The sequence below is a fragment of the Aquarana catesbeiana genome, linkage group LG07 (genome assembly GCF_042186555.1).
Source record: "Aquarana catesbeiana isolate 2022-GZ linkage group LG07, ASM4218655v1, whole genome shotgun sequence".
Taxonomy (NCBI): Eukaryota; Metazoa; Chordata; class Amphibia; order Anura; family Ranidae; genus Aquarana; species Aquarana catesbeiana.
In genome coordinates this window covers 171,554,278-171,573,844 of record NC_133330.1, presented here as the reverse complement: position 1 = coordinate 171,573,844, position 19,567 = coordinate 171,554,278, and the positions used below count along the sequence as shown (strand labels likewise).

The 19,567-nt window shown below is 40.7% G+C and overlaps 1 protein-coding gene across 1 annotated transcript in view; it reads left to right on the top strand.

The window, feature by feature from the left end:
• Nucleotides 1-19,567, top strand: part of COLGALT2 (collagen beta(1-O)galactosyltransferase 2) — a 171,499-nt gene that overhangs the window by 117,687 nt on the left and 34,245 nt on the right. Inside the window, exon 8 of the mRNA XM_073592872.1 lies at nt 11,498-11,604. Within this exon, the coding sequence (XP_073448973.1) occupies nt 11,498-11,604 (107 nt within the window). The remainder of the gene's footprint in view (nt 1-11,497; nt 11,605-19,567) is intronic.

Here is a 19,567-nt window from a genome sequence, read left to right as displayed (position 1 = left end):
GGGAATTTTCCCATTTCCTAGAGTTGGGCTTCGGGAGGATTAAAAATATGTCAGAACAAACGTGCATTGTTGTTGGTTTCTAGACTTTTGGAGCTGACTTTGAAATTAGTCCAGGCTTGGGCTAATAGATTGGCTTTGTTGTTGAAAGGATTGTTTTACAATGGAGTTCCAATCAGCTCTGCCTGTCAGTTTTTCAAGTGGACTTGATCGGAAGGTTCATGCATTCCTAAGGACAGGCAGGTGTTGTTTACACCTGCCTATCTCTGGGTCCAATCAGGTCCGCTAAAAAAACAAAACAAAGGTCCTCTTCCGTTTAGGCAGAGCAGATCGGAGGGTAGTCTGGTGTAAACGGACACTGGTTTCCCATAGAGCGGAGCGGGCTCTGTCTGTGTACACCCTGCAAAAACGGAAATGGGAAAATTCCCATTTGCAGCGGGGCTCCAATCAGCAGGGGATCATCTCACAGATCCCCTGCTGATCGAAGTGCAGTGCTCAAAGTGTAAATGTAATGTTAGGGGGTAGGTTTAGTGATACAGTCAAGTGTTAGGGATATAAGGTTAAGGTTAAGATTAGGGTTAGGGTGCATGGGGCTAAGTGGTAGCTTAAGGCTTAGGATGCAGGTGAGGGAGTAATTTAAAATTTAGGTAATAGTGAAACTCTTATGTAAAAAATCTTCAGCTCAGTTACGTGCTACATGCATTCCTGTCCCCTCCTCCTTCCTGAATCCTAAGTGAAAGAATCTGTTTGCTATAATCACAGGATCATTCTTATTGGTGTTATAAGGTAAAGTGGTAAAATGGTACCCCTTGCACAGAGGAGAAGAGGCTTAATCTCTAGCTGTTAATGGGGTTCCTTGTTGTAAAGTAGTAAAGATGTGGAAAAGTCTTCTACAAGAATTGGTTGGATCACATTCAAGCTTCTTCACAAAAGGGTTTGATAGTTCCCTAATGTGTATTGCAGATTACCATGTTCATTGTATAGTGTTGTACACAGAATGTTTTCAAGGATGCAGACTTTGGGTCTAAGAAAGCAGTTTTGCAATTATATGTACAAATGCAGGAACAAGGAACTGTTGTGTCTACTAGTTAACTTGAGTTTTGAAAACACAAGGCTTCAAGATCTATGTAGGTTACAGAGGCCTCTTTGAGGTTAACAACGAAACATTGTTAAAATTAATGAGCAGGATTTGTGCCAAAGATTAAGAACATTGTTCTACTAATTGTCTAGTTGCTGTTTACAGTCTTGAATGATAACCCTCAGGTGTTCCAGGACTAAATTAAGGAATTTATGCGGCTCTTTTCTTTGGATCTAAAGATCACAAAGACACTTAAAGTTTTCACCCCCTGCTCACTAAGCATAAACTACATCTCTAATTACTATTTGCTTCTAAACTGACTACATAGCATAAATCCAAGGAATTCCAGTAAAACAGTGGCCTTTCCTAAAATAAAAAGAACACTTTTTATGTAGTCTCCATGGCTCTAAAATATTACACACCCAGAATAAATATGTTTAAAAAATGATCTGTCTTTAGAAATTAATTCTCCTCTGCATATTTGAGCAGGTCTAAATCAGGAATAAAAAAATGGTGAGGGGCTCTGTATGAAGTATTGGACTAGTAGATGTAGCACTATAATCTCAAATAAACTTAAATATATTAATGCAATTCTATTGTCTATTGTAAACATTGTTTTAATGTTTCAACTTTAAGTGTTTAACACTACCATACCTTACAGGTGCTAAATGCATATCTCTACTGGCTTTTTTCATACAATACATACAGTACATTGTCCCAAACAGCACATCTGTAAGAACATTCCCTTGAAAGGAACAGGGACAGAAAATGATACTGGGATCAGGAGACTGAGATGGCCACTCCAGAACCTCCACTTTATTCTGCTGTAGTCAATGACAGGTCGACTTGGCCTTGTGTTTTGGTTTATTGTCATGTTGGAATGTCCAAGTACGTCCTATGTGCAGCTTCCTGGCTGATGAATGCAAATGTTCCTCCAGTATTTTTTGATAACATACTGCATTCATCTTGCCATAAATTTTGACTGAATTTCCTGCGCCTTTGCAGCTCGCAAATCCCCAAAAGATCAGCGATCCACCTCCGTGTTTCACAATAGGAAAGCATTTATGGTTGTGACCAAAAATCTAAATTTTTGTCTCCTCACTCCAAATGACTTTGTGCCAGAAGGTTTGAGGCCTGTCTCTGTGCTGTTTGGCATATTGTAAGTGGGATACTTTATGGCATTTGCGTAGTGAGGGTTTACTTCTGGCGACTCGACTATGCAGCTCATCTTTCTTCAAGTGCCTCCTTATTGTGCATCTTGAAACAGCCACACCACATGTTTTCAGAGAGTCCTGTATTTCACCTGAAGTTATTTGTGGGTTTTTCTTTGCATCCCGAACAATTTTCCTTGCAGTTGTGGCTGAAGTTTTAGTTGGTCTACCTGACCGTGGTTTGGTTTCAACAGAACCCCTCATTTTCCACTTCTTGATTAGAGTTTGAACACTGCTGATTGGCATTCTCAATTCCTTGGGTATCTTTTTATATCCCTTTCCTGTTTTATAAGGTTCAACTACCTTTTCCCACAGATCCTTTGACAATACTTTTGCTTTCCCCATGACTCAGAATCCAGAAACGTCAGTGCAGCACTGGATGAAAGATGCAAGGGTCTGTCAGGAGTCCAGAAACTCATTGACCTTTTATACATACACACTAATTACAAGCAAACAGATCACAGGTGAGGATGGTTACCTTTAACCGCTTCAGCCCTGGAAGATTTTACCCCATCCTGACCAGAGCACTTTTTACAATTTGGCACTGCACCGCTTTAACTGACAATTGCGCGGTTGTTTGATGCTGTCCCCAAATGAAATATGTGTCCTTTTTTTCCCACAAATAGAGCTTTCTTTTGGTGGAATTTGATCATCTCTGCAGTTTTTATTTTTTGCGCTATAAACAAAAATAGAGCTACAATTAAAAAAAAAAAACAATATTTTTTACTTTTTGCTATAATAAATATATATTCTTCTACAAATTTTTGTTAAAAAAATCGCAATAAGCAAATATTGATTGGTTTGCGCAAAAGTTATAGCGTCTGCAAATAATGGGAAAGATTTATGGCATTTTTATGGCATTTTTATTATTATTGTTATTTTCTTTACTAGTAATGGCGGTGATCTGTGATTTTTAGCGGTACTGCTACACTGCAATGGAGAGATCGGAGACTTTTGACACTTTTTTGGGACCATTGTCATTTATACAGCGATCAGTGCCTTAAAAATGTACTGATTACTGTGTAAATGTCACTGGCAGGGAAGGGGTTAACACTAGGGGGTGATCAAGGGGTTAATTGTGTGTTCCCTCACTGTGTTCTAACTGTATGGGGATAGGATTGACTAGGAGAGGAGCCATATCATTTTTATATCGTGCCCGCCGGCCACGCGCATCAGGTCCCCCACTGTGCAGCCGGCGCACGCACGCGCCCTCTGGTGGGCGAAAAAGGGTAGGACGTACCAGTATTGGATTTCACCCAGGAGAGCCATTGTGCCACAGTATATCTGAATAAAATGGCCAAGAAATCATAAGGTAAACTTATGAGCACAACTGTATATAAAAAACAATGTACAAAGTAAAAAGAAGTAATGGTAGTGGGACTAAGCTTTCATATGAAGTAAAAATGTGAAAAGAAGTAATGGTAGTGGGAGTAAGCTTTCATATGAAGTAAATATGTGTTCTATAAACAAAAAAAGGAGACAGTTCACCCTACCACAATTCTCCTATCTCAGTGCTTAGGGATATTAGGTATATGAAGATGGAGATATATTAAACAGCAGTGATTTAACCTGATATCAACAAATTACAAAATGAGATGTCTCTCAGCAGCCACTTAACAAAAAACAAACTTTAAATAAACATATGTGTAAATAATCACTCTATGTGAACAATTGACCCATCAAAGTGGTGCTGTTCTCAGTCACAAACAATGACTGATAAATAAATGTCTTTGTAAAGTGCAAGCAAGAGAATGCAGGCAAAAAATTCCAGCAAAGACACATAACAAGGAACTTGGTCTGAAGTCTCCAGCTGAGTATAACGAATAAGAGTAGCAGATCTGATGAGTGCACCTTTCACCATCTGTTAAGACACCCCGTGCTGCACACACCCCGCAAGGGGTTCTAACTCACCGGAACCAAAAGGTTAATAGGCCTTGGGTAATATCCTCACTCTGATTACTCCCGAGGTCCTCCAGGGTAGGTAGTCAAAGTACAGCAACAATGTCCACCTCTCCTCCTGGAAGTCAGCTGGTGACATGATCTTCTGCCCCCCGAGTCCTCTCCTCCTGTCAGGTCCTGGCTCCAACACAGGCCTAGTGGGTGGGTGGGGCAATGGGCGGATCCTCCCTCCGCTCTGTTCTCTCTCTGCTCTCCTGTGCTGTGTTTCCTTTGCTGTGTGCACTGGGCTGCAGCAACATGCCTGGCATGTTGCTGCAGCCCAGTGCACACAGCAAAGGAAACACAGCACAGGAGAGCAGAGGATCCGCCAATCGCCCCACCCACCCAGGCACAGATGATCGAGAGCTGAGCTCCCTCTGAGGCTGTGCCCGGCCCCAGGTTCCAGGGTCCTGCTGCCACCTTACGGCGGGAGATTGTGGCATTCTCGGTATGCTCTGCCACTAGGCCTGTGTTGGAGCCAGGACCTGACAGGAGGAGAGGACTCGGGGGCAGAAGATCATGTCACCAGCTGACTTCCAGGAGGAGAGGTGGACATTGTTGCTGTACTTTGACCACCTACCCTGGAGGACCTCGGGTGAGGATATTACCCAAGGGCTATTAACCTTTTGGTTCCGGTGAGTTAGAACCCCTTGCGGGGGTGTGTGCAGCACGGGGTGTCTTAACAGATGGTGAAAGGTGCACTCATCAGATCTGCTACTCTTATTCGTTATACTCAGCTGGAGACTTCAGACCAAGTTCCTTGTTATGTGTCTTTGCTGGAATTTTTTGCCTGCATTTTCTTGCTTGCACTTTACAAAGACATTTATTTATTATTTAGTTGTTTGAGAACAGCGCCGCTTTGATGGGTCAGTGGTTCACATAGAGTGATTATTTACACATCTGTTTATTTAAATATGTGTTCTAAATATACAAGTCTAAGATGTAAAAAAATTGTATTGCAAAATACATATATATTTTTTAAAAAGGATGGGGTATACAGTATTTCACTAAAGTGAGTACACTCCTCACATTTTTGTAAATATTTTATTATAATCTTTTTATGTGACAACATAAATGACACTTTGCTACAATGTAAAGTAGTGAGTGTACAGCTTGTATAACAGTGCAAATTCCCTCAAAATAACTCAACACACAGCCATTAATGTCTAAACCACTGGCAACAAAAGTGAGTACACCCCTAAGTGAAAATGTCCAAATTGGGCCCAAAGTGTTAATATTTTGTGTGGCCACCATTATTTTCTAGTACTGCCTTAACCCTCTTGGGAATTGAGTTTACCAGAGCTTTACAGATTGCCACTGGAGTCTTCTTCCACTCCTCCATTTCGACATCACGTTAGCCGGTGGATGTTATAGACCTTGCGCTCCTCCACCTTCCATTTGAAGATGCCCCACAGATGCTCAATAGGGTTTAGGTCTGGAGACATGCTTGGCCAGTCCATCACCTTTACCCTCAGCTTTATTAAAAAGGCAGTGGTAGTCTTGGAGGCGTGTTTGGGGTCGTTATTATGTTGGAATACTGCCCTGTGGCCCAGTCTCCAAAGAGAGGGGAATCATGCTCTGCTTCAGTATGTCACAGAACATGTTGGCATTCATGGTTCCCTCAATGAACTGTAGCTCCCCAGTGCCGACAGCACTCATGCAGACCTGGACAATGACACTCCCACCACTATGCTTGACTGTAGGCAAGACACACTTGTCTTTGTACTCCTCACCTGGTTGCCGCCACACGCTTGACACCATCTGAACCAAATAAGTTTATCTTGGTCTCCTCAGACCGCAGAAAATGGTTCCAGTAATCCATGTCCTTAGTCTGCTTGTCTTCAGTAAACTGTTTGCGGGCTTTCTTGAGCATCATCTTTAGAAGAGGCTTACTTCTGGGACGACAGCCATGCAGACCAATTTGATGCAGTGTGCGGCATATAGTCTGAGCCCTGGCAGGCTGACCCCCCACCCCTTCAACCTCTGCAGCAATGCTGGCAGCACTCAAATGTCTATTTGCCAAAGACAACCTTTGGATATGATGCTGAACATGTGCACTCAACCTCTTTGGTCGACCATGGCGAGGCCTGTTCTAAGTGGAACTTGTCCTGTTAAACCGCTGTATGGTCTTGGCCACCGTGCTGCGGATCAGTTTCAGGGTCATGGTAATCTTCTTATAACCTAGGCCATCTTTATGTAGAGCAACAATTCTTTTTTTTCAGATCCTCAGAGAGTTCCTTGCCATGAGGTGCCATGTTGAACTTCCAGTGACCAGTATGAGAGAGTGAGAGCGATAACACCAAATTTAACACACCTGCTCCCCATTCACACCTGAGACTTTGTAACACTAACAAGTCATATGACACTGGGTAGGGAAAATGGTTAATTGGGCCCAATTTGGACATTTTCACTTAGGGGTGTACTCGCTTTTGTTGCCAGTGGTTTAGACATTAAAGGCTGTATGAGTTATTTTGAGGGGACAGCAAATTTACACTGTTATACAATCTGTACACTCACTACTTTACATTGTAGCAAAGTGTTATACTTCATATTTCCATCGCACACGTTCCAGGATAAGCTCTCAAAGTTTAGGTGCTGCAGGAACAACCAGCTGGATACTGGTTCAAGTCACAAAGTAGATATTTGCCAGCACACCATGGATCGACACAAAGTAGCATCCAAATGGATTATTTATTGCATGATCGCAACACAAGGAGAGTGCAACGTTTCGTAATCACGCAGGACCCCTTCGTCAGGCATTTCTTCAGTGTTGTCAAATGAAAAGATATAATAAAATATTTTCAAAAATGTGAGAGGTGTACTTTTGAGTTATTGTATACCTGCATGTGTACTGTCATGTACACATGCAACTTAAATATAAAATCGTTATAAAAAATTATTTAAAAAATGGTGGAGGAAAATGTATTGGAAAACGATGATGTAAAAATGTATATATATATGACAGAAAAAATGAAAAAAGAAGAAAGAAAAAATGAAATGGAAATAAAGATAAAAATAAAAATAAAAGTAAAAATAAAAATTATATTTGAAATTAAATTAAGTAAAAAAAAAGTTAATAAATGAGAGAATGGTTGGGTATTGGAAATGGGTAAAGGCAGTAATAACATCAAAGTGCAGATGAAGGTTATAATCTGCATTATTATAACCTACATCTGCACTTTGATGTTATTACTGCCTTTACCCATTTCCAATACCCAACCAATGCGTTCTGATTGTCCAAACACAGCGGTAGGCGGCTCCCCAGCGTGAGAGCTCCGGATCACCTCCAAGCCGAGTTACCCAGCAGGCGTCCTCCAGAGGTCCCTCAAAGCTTCAGCTCCCCCGCTGATACAAGGCGCTTGTGGCTTCAACATCCCAGGGATTCGGCGGTGGTTCTGTTCCCCCCCAACTACTGAGCACTATGTGAGTGCACTTTATATTGGTTCAACTTTGCTTTTCGATAAAACCATATAATGCTGGACTAGGATTTCCCTGGTGCTTCTCTTTCTTTCTCCTGCTTCCTATTTCTCACAGTCTCCGGGTTCCCAGCCTGCACCTGAAGCAGCCTCGCAGCATAGAGATATGAGACATACTTAAAGGGATCCACCCCCTAGAACTTTTTATCAAGATTTACTCTCTTGCATTTTTTCTTCACATCTTTTATTTTCTAGATGTTCTTTTTATAACTAACTAGATTCAAGTTGGTCCCTTACCACTCTTACAACCATTGTTTTTTTAGCGCTGAGTTTCACACTAGCTTTTTGTGTGTGTGTGTTTTTTTCAATTTTTTTTTGACCTGCCCTCAATGACCACAACTGAGAAATACACTATATTACCAAATGTATTGGGACACCTGCCTTTACATGTACATGAACTTTAATGGCACCCCAGTCTTAGTCTGTAGGCTTTCAATATTAAGTTGGCACTCCCTTTACTGCTATAACAGCTTCAACTCTTCTGGGAAGGCTTTCCACAAGGTTTAGGAGTATGTCTATGGTAAAGTTTGACCATTCTTCCAGAAGCGCATTTGTGAGGTCAGGCACTGATATGGACGAGAAGGCCTGGCTCGCAGTCTCCGCTCTAATTCATCCCAAAGGTGTTCTATCAGGTTGAGGTTGAATCTGTGCAAGCCAGTCAAGTTTCTTCATCCCAAACGCACTCATCCATATCTTTATGGACCTTAATTTGTTTACTGGTGCGCAGTCATGTTGGAATAGGAAGGGACCATCCCCAAACTGTTCCCTCAAAGTTGGGAGCATGATATTGTCCAAAATGTCTTGGTATGCTGACGCCTTAAGAGTTCCTTTCACTGGAACTAGGGGGCCAAGCCCAACCCCTGAAAAACAACCCCACTCCATAATCCCCGCTTCCACCAAATGATTTGGACCCGTACACAAACCAAGGCCCATAAAGACATGGATGAGCGAATTTGGGGTGGAGGAACTTTGGGCGGTAGTGGTCTAAGGTCTGTATGGATTAGTGAATCCATTTGCAATGCAGGAAAATCCTGAGCATTGTATTTGTTTAAATATACTGATGCAGACTTGTCCTGTCTGTGAAGAATCTTACAATTTATGAATCAACATAGTTTAGATCCCTGAATTGCATGATTTTCCACATACTGTATCGATTATTAACAAGCAGGCCATTTCTCAGTCAAGATGAGAAGTCAAAAGTCACTGCTAGGGCAGTTGAAGCTGAGAACCAACACAAAGAGAAATGAGCAGAAACATAGTCAGAAGCACAGCAATGGTCAGAGCAGTCAAACCAAGAGTCCAACAAGCGAGGAAACAGAGCCAAGAATGTAGGAACAAAAACTTGGCAATGAGGCCCCATTCACATCTAAGCGTTTTGTAGCTTGAAGCTCAAAGCTCAAAAACGCTGAAGGATAGAAAAAAATTAATTATTCGCTTTGAAGTGGGTTATGTCTCCACTCCAAGTCGCCTGAAGCCAAATGCCTGAAGCTCAAAAAAGTTCTGGAGCTTTTTTTGTAGCTCAGATTGGGCAGATTTGTGTGTTTTTGGCGTGTTTGTTTTCCCATAGAAATTAATGGAAACGTGCGATTTGCAAGTTTTTGTGTGCTTTTGCGCACTGTGACGCGTGCTTTGTTGCGATTTTCTGCTCAGATAAAAAAGATGTATTTTTTTTTTAAATAATATATGAATAAATACAGGTAAAATAAATACACAAATAACTAAAAATCATCATAAATAAATAATAAATAAAAAAAATAAATTAATGCTATGTAATAAATAAGTAATAAATAACCCCTAACCCTAAAAATAATATGAATTCAATTATTATTAATAACAATAATAATAACAGTAATAATAATACAATAATAATAAACTCCCAAACCCAAACAAAAAAATGATGATAATAATAATAATAATGTTTATTATTATTAATACTAATACTGATAATAATACTAATAATAATTAAATTATTTTGTGTTAGGGTTGAGTGTTTATTTATTATTATTATTTATTTTTTTTAAGGGTTATTTATATTATTATTTATTTATTATTGCATAGTATTCATTTATTGTATTTATTTATAATTATTTTTATTTATTTGTGTATTGATTTTACATTTATTAATACATTTATTATTATTATTATTATTCGTAGTAGTAGGTGTTCACACCCATGCAATTCGATTCCTGCACCATTTGGCAGTTCACACTGCGATCTGCGAACCGATCTGGGGGTGTCATTAACTTAGCATTGACACCCGCAGAGGTTCACAGTGTGAACCGCCGGCAGGTGACATGCGATGCGGGAATCCGCACTGGAATGGCACTGGTTCCCGCATCGCATATATGTGAACCGGGACTGAGGACTACTAAAGGACTCCAGCAACAACATACAGTCCTGTAGGTTTACATACCAGGTGATCTAGCGCTGACTGAGAATTAACCTTCCTATCGGTAATCCCGTGCGTGGCTCGGAGTGAATTTTCATTACCAAAAGCGGTAACCCCGAGCCACACTCGGGATTGCATCGCAGTATCCTGGGAAAGTTACTTACCTTGTCCACAGGATCCTGCAATGTCTCCCCGCAGTGTGTGTGGGCAGTGTGCTTCACCCGATGTAGTGTGTGCCGGGCTCCGTTCCCTGTAAGAGTTGCGACGCACGGGGACGGAGTCGGCGCCAAAATCAAAAAGTGCATAAGACAAAACACATACAGTACACTGTAATCATACAGATTACATTACTGTATCAAATAATTTCACATCCCTTTTGTTCCTAGTGCTTTGTCCAGTGTCCTGCCTGCACTTTTATATTATATATACTGTTCTTTCTGTTTGGAATCCTGAGATTGTCCATGGCAACCAAAAAGCGTCCCTTTATGTCTGTTTTAGACCAGCTGGAAAACAACGATAGTAAATTAGAATCACTTGCAGAATTGAGCGATAGTGATTAGTGGGGAAATTCGTCAGCAAACACTGAAAGAAATGACAGCGACAATTCTGCTACTGAGCAATTTTCAGTGTTTTTGATTTGATTACATTATTGAATACATTTTATTATTATTATATTATTATTTGTTATAATTTTTTATAGTTATTTATTATATTATAATTTATGATTTTGTGTTTCAAACTTTATCACACAGATGTTTACTAGATTCTTGTTTGGACAGATTTAAGTGTGTTATTCCTAAGAATTACAGGCCTACAATATAAAACGCCAAATTTCCATGCAAATCAATGTACCGCTTTGAGATGCAAAAATCTGACATAATCATACCGCCAGGGAGGTTAATTCCCCTCTTCCACTGAAGTGACAGATGTAATGATAGATTATTTTAAGCTTATTAGATATGTCTTCTTTTCAGTGTATGTTACTATAATAGAAATGCATGCAACAGTTGGCATAGAGCTACAAAACAAGGCATAGTCTTTGACCAGGATAATATAGGAAAGACAATACTTTTTACATGCAGTCCTGAAAACGTATTTTCCAAGCCATAAACGACTGCTATCACAATATTTATATGTCTCTTACTCATTCACACATCATTTGCATAGATTCTATGGGCAAGCTTGAGTACAGTGGAGACCTGCTCATCTGTTGTCATACTTTTGGTCACTAGGCCTCTGTTGCAATAATTGTGTGTCACTGTACACATAGAAATGGTTGTAGCTAAGCTTTCTTACACTTACATATATCACTTTCATAAATAAAAATATTACTAAGTGCATGTACAGTATATGTTTGAAAACAGAAAACATCTATATAACTTATTTATGTCTTACTTCTCATAAATAGGTTTTCATGATTAATTTAAAACGTCGCCAAGATCGGCGTGTCCGGATGCTGCGCAGCCTTTATGAGCTACAAATTCAAGTGAAAATATTTGATGCTGTGGATGGCAAGTAAGTACTTCTTTTCCAATACATTTTTATTGAAGGTCAAGCAGTGTATTACAATACAAGCGAAGGATGCTAAACAAAAAGGCTGTGAGGCAACATGCCTATATAGTAATAAAGAAAATACTACAATGCAAGCCACATATATGACGAATCATAAAAAGGCATAATGACAATGGTGCTGATTTACGAATGCCGCGTGCCATCAGTAGAGGCGCACGGCGAGGCGCAATGCACATTTTCATATTTACGAAACGGTGCGCCGGGAACAGAGCGCAAATCCCCCATTTACTATACTATACTGATCTTGGCGCATGGGAGAATGCAATCTGTGCGCCACTATGGACATGGCACACGTCATCTTCAATTCAATATTAACAGAAGGTGGAGGTGCCAATATTATGGGGTGATGTGAGGAAGTTTAGTAACAACTGCCCAAATAACAAATATGCCCAAAATAGAATGAGAGAGTAACTTCTTCAAAGAAAGCCTACTGTGCCTGCAAGTACGTTTAAAACTGCGTGAGAGCAATGTAAGCAGTGCGCATGCGCAAGCTCTTGCACTCGTTCAAATGCGTTTGTTCACTGCACGGCCAAAATGTACACGCAATTGTGTGGGTTGAACGGGCGAACCTCTAAACTTGTCTTTTTTTTTTTTACGCTGGTTCACCTTTATGTATTTTTTTGAAGGAGATTTGAACACAGGTCATGTTAGCATGTTATGTTGCCAACATGTGACACGCACCTTGTTAAAATTATGGAAAAACTCTCTCTCCTCTAGCTCCTCCTAAAAGGGCATTTAACCTTCCCCCTCTAATGCATATTTCTTTGGGCTAGCTTTTGCTTTTAAAGGGGAACTCCACACTCCATTCTCCAATGCTCTTGTCTCCCCCCTCTAACTCCTTGGAATTCCACGGGCTAACTTTTGCTTTTAAAGGCGAACTCCACACTCCATTCTCCAATGCTCTGGTCTCCCCCCTCTAACCCCTTGGATTTCAATGGGCTAGCTTTTTGCTTTTAAAGGGGAACTCCACACTCTATTCTCAAAAGGCTGTGAGCTACCTTCACCAATCTAAACCACATCCTTTTTCAGAGCATACAACAGGGCCAGATAGGAAAGGGGCAAGAAGAGCAATCGCCCAACCCCCTCTTGAACCATACAAGGCCACATGCACTCAACATAGCTGGCTGCCTTTGGGGCATGTTGGGCTCAGCCCAATACCAACCACAAAGCACCTTGTACACACTAGTTTAAAGGTGTTTTCCATATTTCGTAAAGCCCCCTGTCTGCAGCCCCCCGCAACCCCAGCCTAGAGTTGTGTGGAAGAGGCCCTTGCCCCCTGAATATGGGAACAATGTGGTTGACTTTTGTGGTACCCCGAGACCCTCCTTCCCCCAAACATCCACCCCCCTTTCATGGGCTGGCTTGCTGTGTGTTTGGCTAGGGGTTTGTTAGTGTGTGGGAGGGGCCCAATATTTTTTTAGTTTGGGGTGGTATTTTTTACGTGGAGGTTCTCATTTTAAGCCTTAACAGGCTTAAATGGCTTTGTATGTATTGGGGGAGGGGTTTGGGGTATGGGGGGGGGTTGTTTTGAGTTAAAATCTTGCAGCTGCAATGTAGATTTGTAAGTTTTCTTTAAAGCCGTACATCTTTGAAGCAGTATTTCAGATGCATGCTACAGATGCACCACTTTACAGGCAGAGTAAGCCCCCCCAAGTTACTAGCTTTTAAGCAATTTAGCATTTTTAAAGACACTTCTTCTTGTTTCGTTTTTGGGGTTGTCCAAATTGGTGACATTGATATATGTCCCTCAGGGTGGGATCTGGGCCCCTATACCCATTTTAGGGCCAATAACTAGAATATAAGCCAGTCAAGTGGGGACTCGCAAAATTATCAAGTCAGTTCCCATATACTGTAATGGTATTTGTTGTATAACTTTTGCCCATGTTAGGCTCTTTGTTTTCCCCCCTGGACCAGGGGTGTTTGTCCCATCTGTAATTTTATAGCATGCTGGATGATGTGCTTAATTTTGGACAGGGGGTGGCTTATTTTGTGCTAGCTGCATTTGTGTTGTTCTGGACATACTCAGGGACTTTGTTTTTTTGTTGTGGTTTTTGGTGTGTGAAATGCATTTGTGTTGGTCTGGGCATGCTCAGGGACTTTATTTTTTTTTTTTTTGGTGCTTTTTGTGTGTGAACAGCACTTGGACTTTTCTGGGAATGCTCAGAGTGTGTTTTTTGGGTTAGTAATTTAAGGACATCCTTACCAGATGTGCTCACTTTATAACTCTGTCTCTACATTGGGTGAACTTGCATTTTGTGTGTTTCATGGACCGTGCATGTGTTTTCAATTGCCTCATTACCGCACAAACCTATGTTATATAAAGCTTGCAGATAGCATTCTTTACCTTGCCTTGAAAAGAGGCAAGATTGAGCGTGCGTGGCAAGAGACTACATTTGGGAGTCCTGATAGAGTTGTAACACATGTATTTTCTCTTTGTATTTTGTTCATGTCATTGCAAAACAAAGTTTTAGAGCAAGTTTTTTTTTGGGGGGGGTATTTTTCACTGAAATATTTTTGATGTTGTCAATCTGTGTTGTTTGTAGGTTGTTATTTTCACTTTGATTTAATTGTCTGTGCTGCATTATTTTGCAAAATCTTCCTCAAGATGTTGTGACTAATTAATGTTTAAATCCTTAATAGATGTCCATTTGTGGGCGCAGTCCTTTTAACTCCTATTGATTTCCTCTGCAAAATGGTCAGACCTCCAAACCATATTCTGTTAGTGTCTCAAATTAACATAAATGTGTTTTTTGTTTTCCTTGCTCTTTTCCAAGTCCAGTTTTGTTGACCAAAAAATTTGTAGCAAATTTTTATGTTGTATGTGTTTTGTTAATAATTTGTTTTGCAGATGCATGCTCAATCCAAGTAATGCATTTTACACTCCACCTAACCCCCCCCCCCCCAAACATGTTTCATGCAACAGATTTACCAGCTGCAGCTTAACTAGGCTGATTGGCATGGCAAAACAAAAAAAGGTGTGATTTGTCTAAAAGCTACTTTCTTGGTGCATTCTTGGTAGCATATGCATGGATTGTGCGTATGCTGCCATGGTTAGGAACCAGGAAAGGAAAAGTACAGAGAGGTAAGTATTCAATTTTCCATTTAGCACAGTGGTTCTCAGCCTCAGTCCTCGAGTACACCTGACAGGACATGTTTTGGGAATTTATCTTGGCTAAATAGCTGTCCAAAATACCAAGTCATTGACTGTGATTTAAAGAATCTGTGCAAGATGAAGGTAAACCTGCAAACATGGCCTGTAGGGGGTAGATGAGGACAGGGTTGAGAACCACTGATTTAGAGCACTGAGCTAAAATCTAGCTCAAGACAATCCTATTCTAATTGGGGGCATTTGAGGGAAACCAAGTGAGTGTTAGAACCCCTGCTTGTCTTTTTTAGGTTGGGCTTTGTGCCCCTTTCCTGAAAATTGGCTTCACTTCCTGTCACATAGCCAAACAGGAAGTGAGGGTAAAACCCTACCAATGTCTTTCCTTGGGGACACACAGGTCAATCTAACTAGTGTCCCCATTAGGCACATTTCACCCTAGCACTTTATTGTGTACACCCCAAATTATTAGGTATTTTGGGGTTTATTAAAGGCAAATCCACTCTGCAATACAAGCGTAGTCGCTGTAAATTTGGGGGGGGTAGCACTGGTAATTTTATCATCCAAACATGTAGAAGCAAATATGCTGTTTTTTTATTTTCCTTGCACGTCCCCCTCGGTTCTCCAGCAACTGCATTTCCAAGTGCACTTGTAGTGCAAAGTGGATTTGCCTTTAGTAAATAAACCCCAAAGTCCAAGATACCTAATAATTTGGGGTCTACACAGCAAAATGCTAGAGTGCAATTTTTAATGGGGAAACTATTTAGATTGACCTGTGTGTCCCCAAGGAAAGACATTGGTAGAGTTTTACCCTCACTTCCTGTTTGTCTTCCTGTATGTGACAGGAAGTGAATAAATCTGAAGGAGAAACTGGCAAAATTTGTGAGGTGTCTTCACCCTATTAGAGGTGAAGACATCTCCACAAACTGCCAAGACTCCTAATCCCTCTGCACTCTATCCCCTAGCAAAAATAAGAAAGGATTTCATTTAGTTTAACTTTGCAAAGACACATTCCTAAGTTCAACTGTGATGCATGTCAATGGCACATTTAGACCTTGTTTAATAGAAAACACCAGTTGCCTTTCACTATAAACATTTGTTAGTCAAGTCCTGGAAATCTGCTTTACTATTAAATTCCCTAAAAATTAGGTTCCTGCATCTAGATGCGCGACCGCTGTGTATGTGAGATGCGCAACTGCTGTGTGCACAGAGATATGTACCCGTGGCACACATCTGGTTCCCGGAAGTGGCGGCCAGCACACAGGAGTGACATCACGCCCCTCCAGGACGTTGCTTGTACTGCTGCTAATTTTCTCCCACCATCATGCACCGCTCACTGTTCTCTGAGGAAGTGATGATCCTTATTTGCAAATTAAGATAATTTTTTATTTATTTTTACATGGGGTGGTATTTGTGTAAATGATTTGGCCTCAAAACACACACCTACTTCCTGTGTACAGATTCACTTCCGGGCCAATGTATATTGCTTCCTGCTTCAGTGTGTGTGTGTATATATATCTATAGATATATATCTATAGATATAGATATATATTTATATCTATAGATATAGATATATCTATAGATGTAGGTCCTTGTGTCCACCAGCAGAGAGAAGTTGGGTAGATGCCACACTCCCAATTCTGGAGGTATAATAATGGTCTAGCACAGGGGTCTTTAAACTACGGCCCTCCAGTTGTTCAGGAACTACAATGCTTAGTTATCCCTGTGAATGTCAGAGTTTTACAATGCCTCATGGATCAAGTAGTTCTGCAACAGCTGGAGAGCCGTAGTTTGAAGATTCCTGATCACTCTAGCATGTCTTGAAAAAAGGTGGTTTTTCATGTGCCTTGTATAATGCCCAAGAAATATCGTTATGAAAATACAAGTGGGTCATGGCACATCTGCATTCCAAATTTGGAACTTAAGATGGTCATGCACTATGCAATCTGATTGGCCAATCTGTACAACTCAATATTTAGGCAAAATAGGTAATAGGAAGACGCACTTGAACAATTAATTTAAAATATAGGAAATACAGTTACCCTAGCGCCAGTTGCAGTTTACATATGCAGGTATTTATTATCGTTATTTGTGCTTCAATGTGCGCCGGTTCGCACGTTCAATTAATTACTTTTCCGGCGCACCAATTAATATATGAACTGGTGCAGTGCCTACTTCTTAGTAAATCACCACCAATGTCATTATCAAAAAGACATTCTTCAATATTTCCAAATATTTCTTAAGTAATATGTCAAGTAAGTATTTCTAATGCAATGGTTGCATATATGAAAGTGTACAATAGTGTCACATTCCACATTATTTTGCCATATGAGTGCAGCTTATCTATGACATAATATCTTTATCTAACTTTGGGAAAAACAATATTATAAGGCCTTAATCACATGGGGTGTAATAAAGTGTACGCCCCCCATGGAGGGCTGTGTTTACCTACAAGGAGATTCACAGGTGTTCCGTACATCCCTGTGTAGGGAGTCCCATTCATGTCAATTGAGATGCAACAGCTCCATGGACACAGACGCAGCTCCCAATCTGACATCTATGCAGCTGTGCATGCATGGTTCATAAGGGAGGCAGTGTGTGTTCGGGGCTCTGTACCCACACAGATGTCAGAGTGAGAGCAGCGTCTGTATCCGTGCATCCCCTGCGTCCCAATTGACACCAGTGCATGGAACACACGTTCATGGGCGTACACTTTAATATGCCCTGAGTGAATGACACCTAAAGTCACACACATGTAAAGATCCATTTTCTGATGCAATAGTTTTTATCTGTATTTTGTAACCACTTAAGGACCGCCCACTGCATATATACTGTGGCAGGGTGGCCCTATCGTGAGGAAACGGCATACGCGTATGTTGTTTCATGCACGAGTCACTGTGGGCATGCACCCGCTGCACAAAGCGGGAGCCGATGCTTGGATCCGGCGGCCGCGATGTCCGTTGGCCACCCGCGACCGCTCTTCAGAGAGGCAGAATGGGGATCTTCCAGTGTAACAAAAGAGGACCCCTTTCTGACAGGAGAGTTCAGTGAGATCGTCTAGTGATCAGGAACAGTGAATTCTCTGTACTCCCAGTCAGTACACTCCCCCCACAGTTAGAAACACCTCCCAGGGAACACACTTAACCTCTTGACCCCATAGTGTTAACCCCTTCCTTGCCAGTGTCATTTGTACAGTGAACAGTGGCTATTTTTAGCACTGATCACTGTAATGTCACTGATCCCAAAAAAGTGTCAGAAGTGTCCGATCTGTCTGCCGCAATGTTGCAGCCCCTCTAAAAATTGCTGATTACCGCCATTACTAGTAAAAAAAATAATAATAAAAATGTCATAAATCTTTCCCTTATTTTGTAGACACTATAACTTTTGCGCAAACCAATCACTATATGCTTATTGTGATTTTTTTTTTTTTTTACCAAACATATGTAGAAGAATACATATTGGCCTAAACCGTTGAAGAAATTTGTTACATATATATATATATATATATATATATATATATATATATATATATATATATATATATATATATATATATATATATATATATATATATATTTATTTATTTATAATAGCAAAAAGTAAAAAAATATTGTTTTTTTTTCCAAAATTGTCAGTCTTTTTTTGGTTATAGTTTGGATACAACGTCACACAACCGTGCAATTGTCAGTTAAAGCGATTCAGTGCCGAATTGCAAAAAATGGCCTGGTCATTAAGGGGTTAAATCCTTCCGGTCCTTAATTGGTTAATTAACTGACAAAAATTAAACCTGGTTTTCATGCAGTTATTAAAAGCAATACAATATACTCATTCAAAAGTATAAACTGTATTTCTAAATGCAACTAGTTTTAGTACCTGAATTTGTTGTGATATCATCCTCTTGTAGTGCCCTGTATAGCAGCACTCTGAGACAGGGAAAAGGCAGAGAAACAATAGAAGCTTCACCGCCACAACTGGTCTCCCTCTCAGCAGTCTGCAGATGTTTTAATCTACATCCATCCTTGCTAGTCCATAGGGAAATTCTAACTTAAAGTGTTACTAAACCCACAACAGTAAAAACAGTCTGTATTTGCAGTAAAAAATGCTTGTTATACTCACTGTGGAACCTAATGGGTTAATCCTCTGCATTGCTTGAAAAGGCTATTTGATCCTATCTTCTCTGATCCTCCCATTCTTCCACTGACCCCAATCCATTTCCTAATCAGACAGAGCCTTTGGAGTCACTCTGCACATCCTCAGTTTGGTGTGTATTGCTATAGAGTTTTTTTTCTTGGGAGGGTGCATGTGATCAGCACAGGGCCAATCAGCACTGTCCAGACAGAGGGCCAGGGGTCCTGCAGCCTCATAGAACAGTCAGAGTCGAATAAAAACTCCTCCTACAAACTTTACCCATCCACTGATAGAAGTCACACAATTGCTATACACTACTGATGAGAAAAGGTATTTAGCAGTTTATATTTACTAAAATAATTGCATTTCCATGTTCTGAGCATTGTGGGGAAAACAAATCCAGATATAGTGAATGCAGGGTCCTGGGTTTAGTAACACTTTAACCACTTACCAACCGGCCCATAGCCGAATGACGGCTGCAGGGCGGTTGGATAACTCTGGGTGGACGTACTATGACGTCCTCCCAGAATTCCCCTCTCGTGCGCCCCCTGGGGCGCGCACCCGAACACATCAGTGACCGCCGGGTCCAGAGGACCCAGGGCATCACGGATCCCGGTAAATGGCCACTGATCGCGGCTGTTTACCATGTGATCGCGCCGTCAAATGACGGCGCGA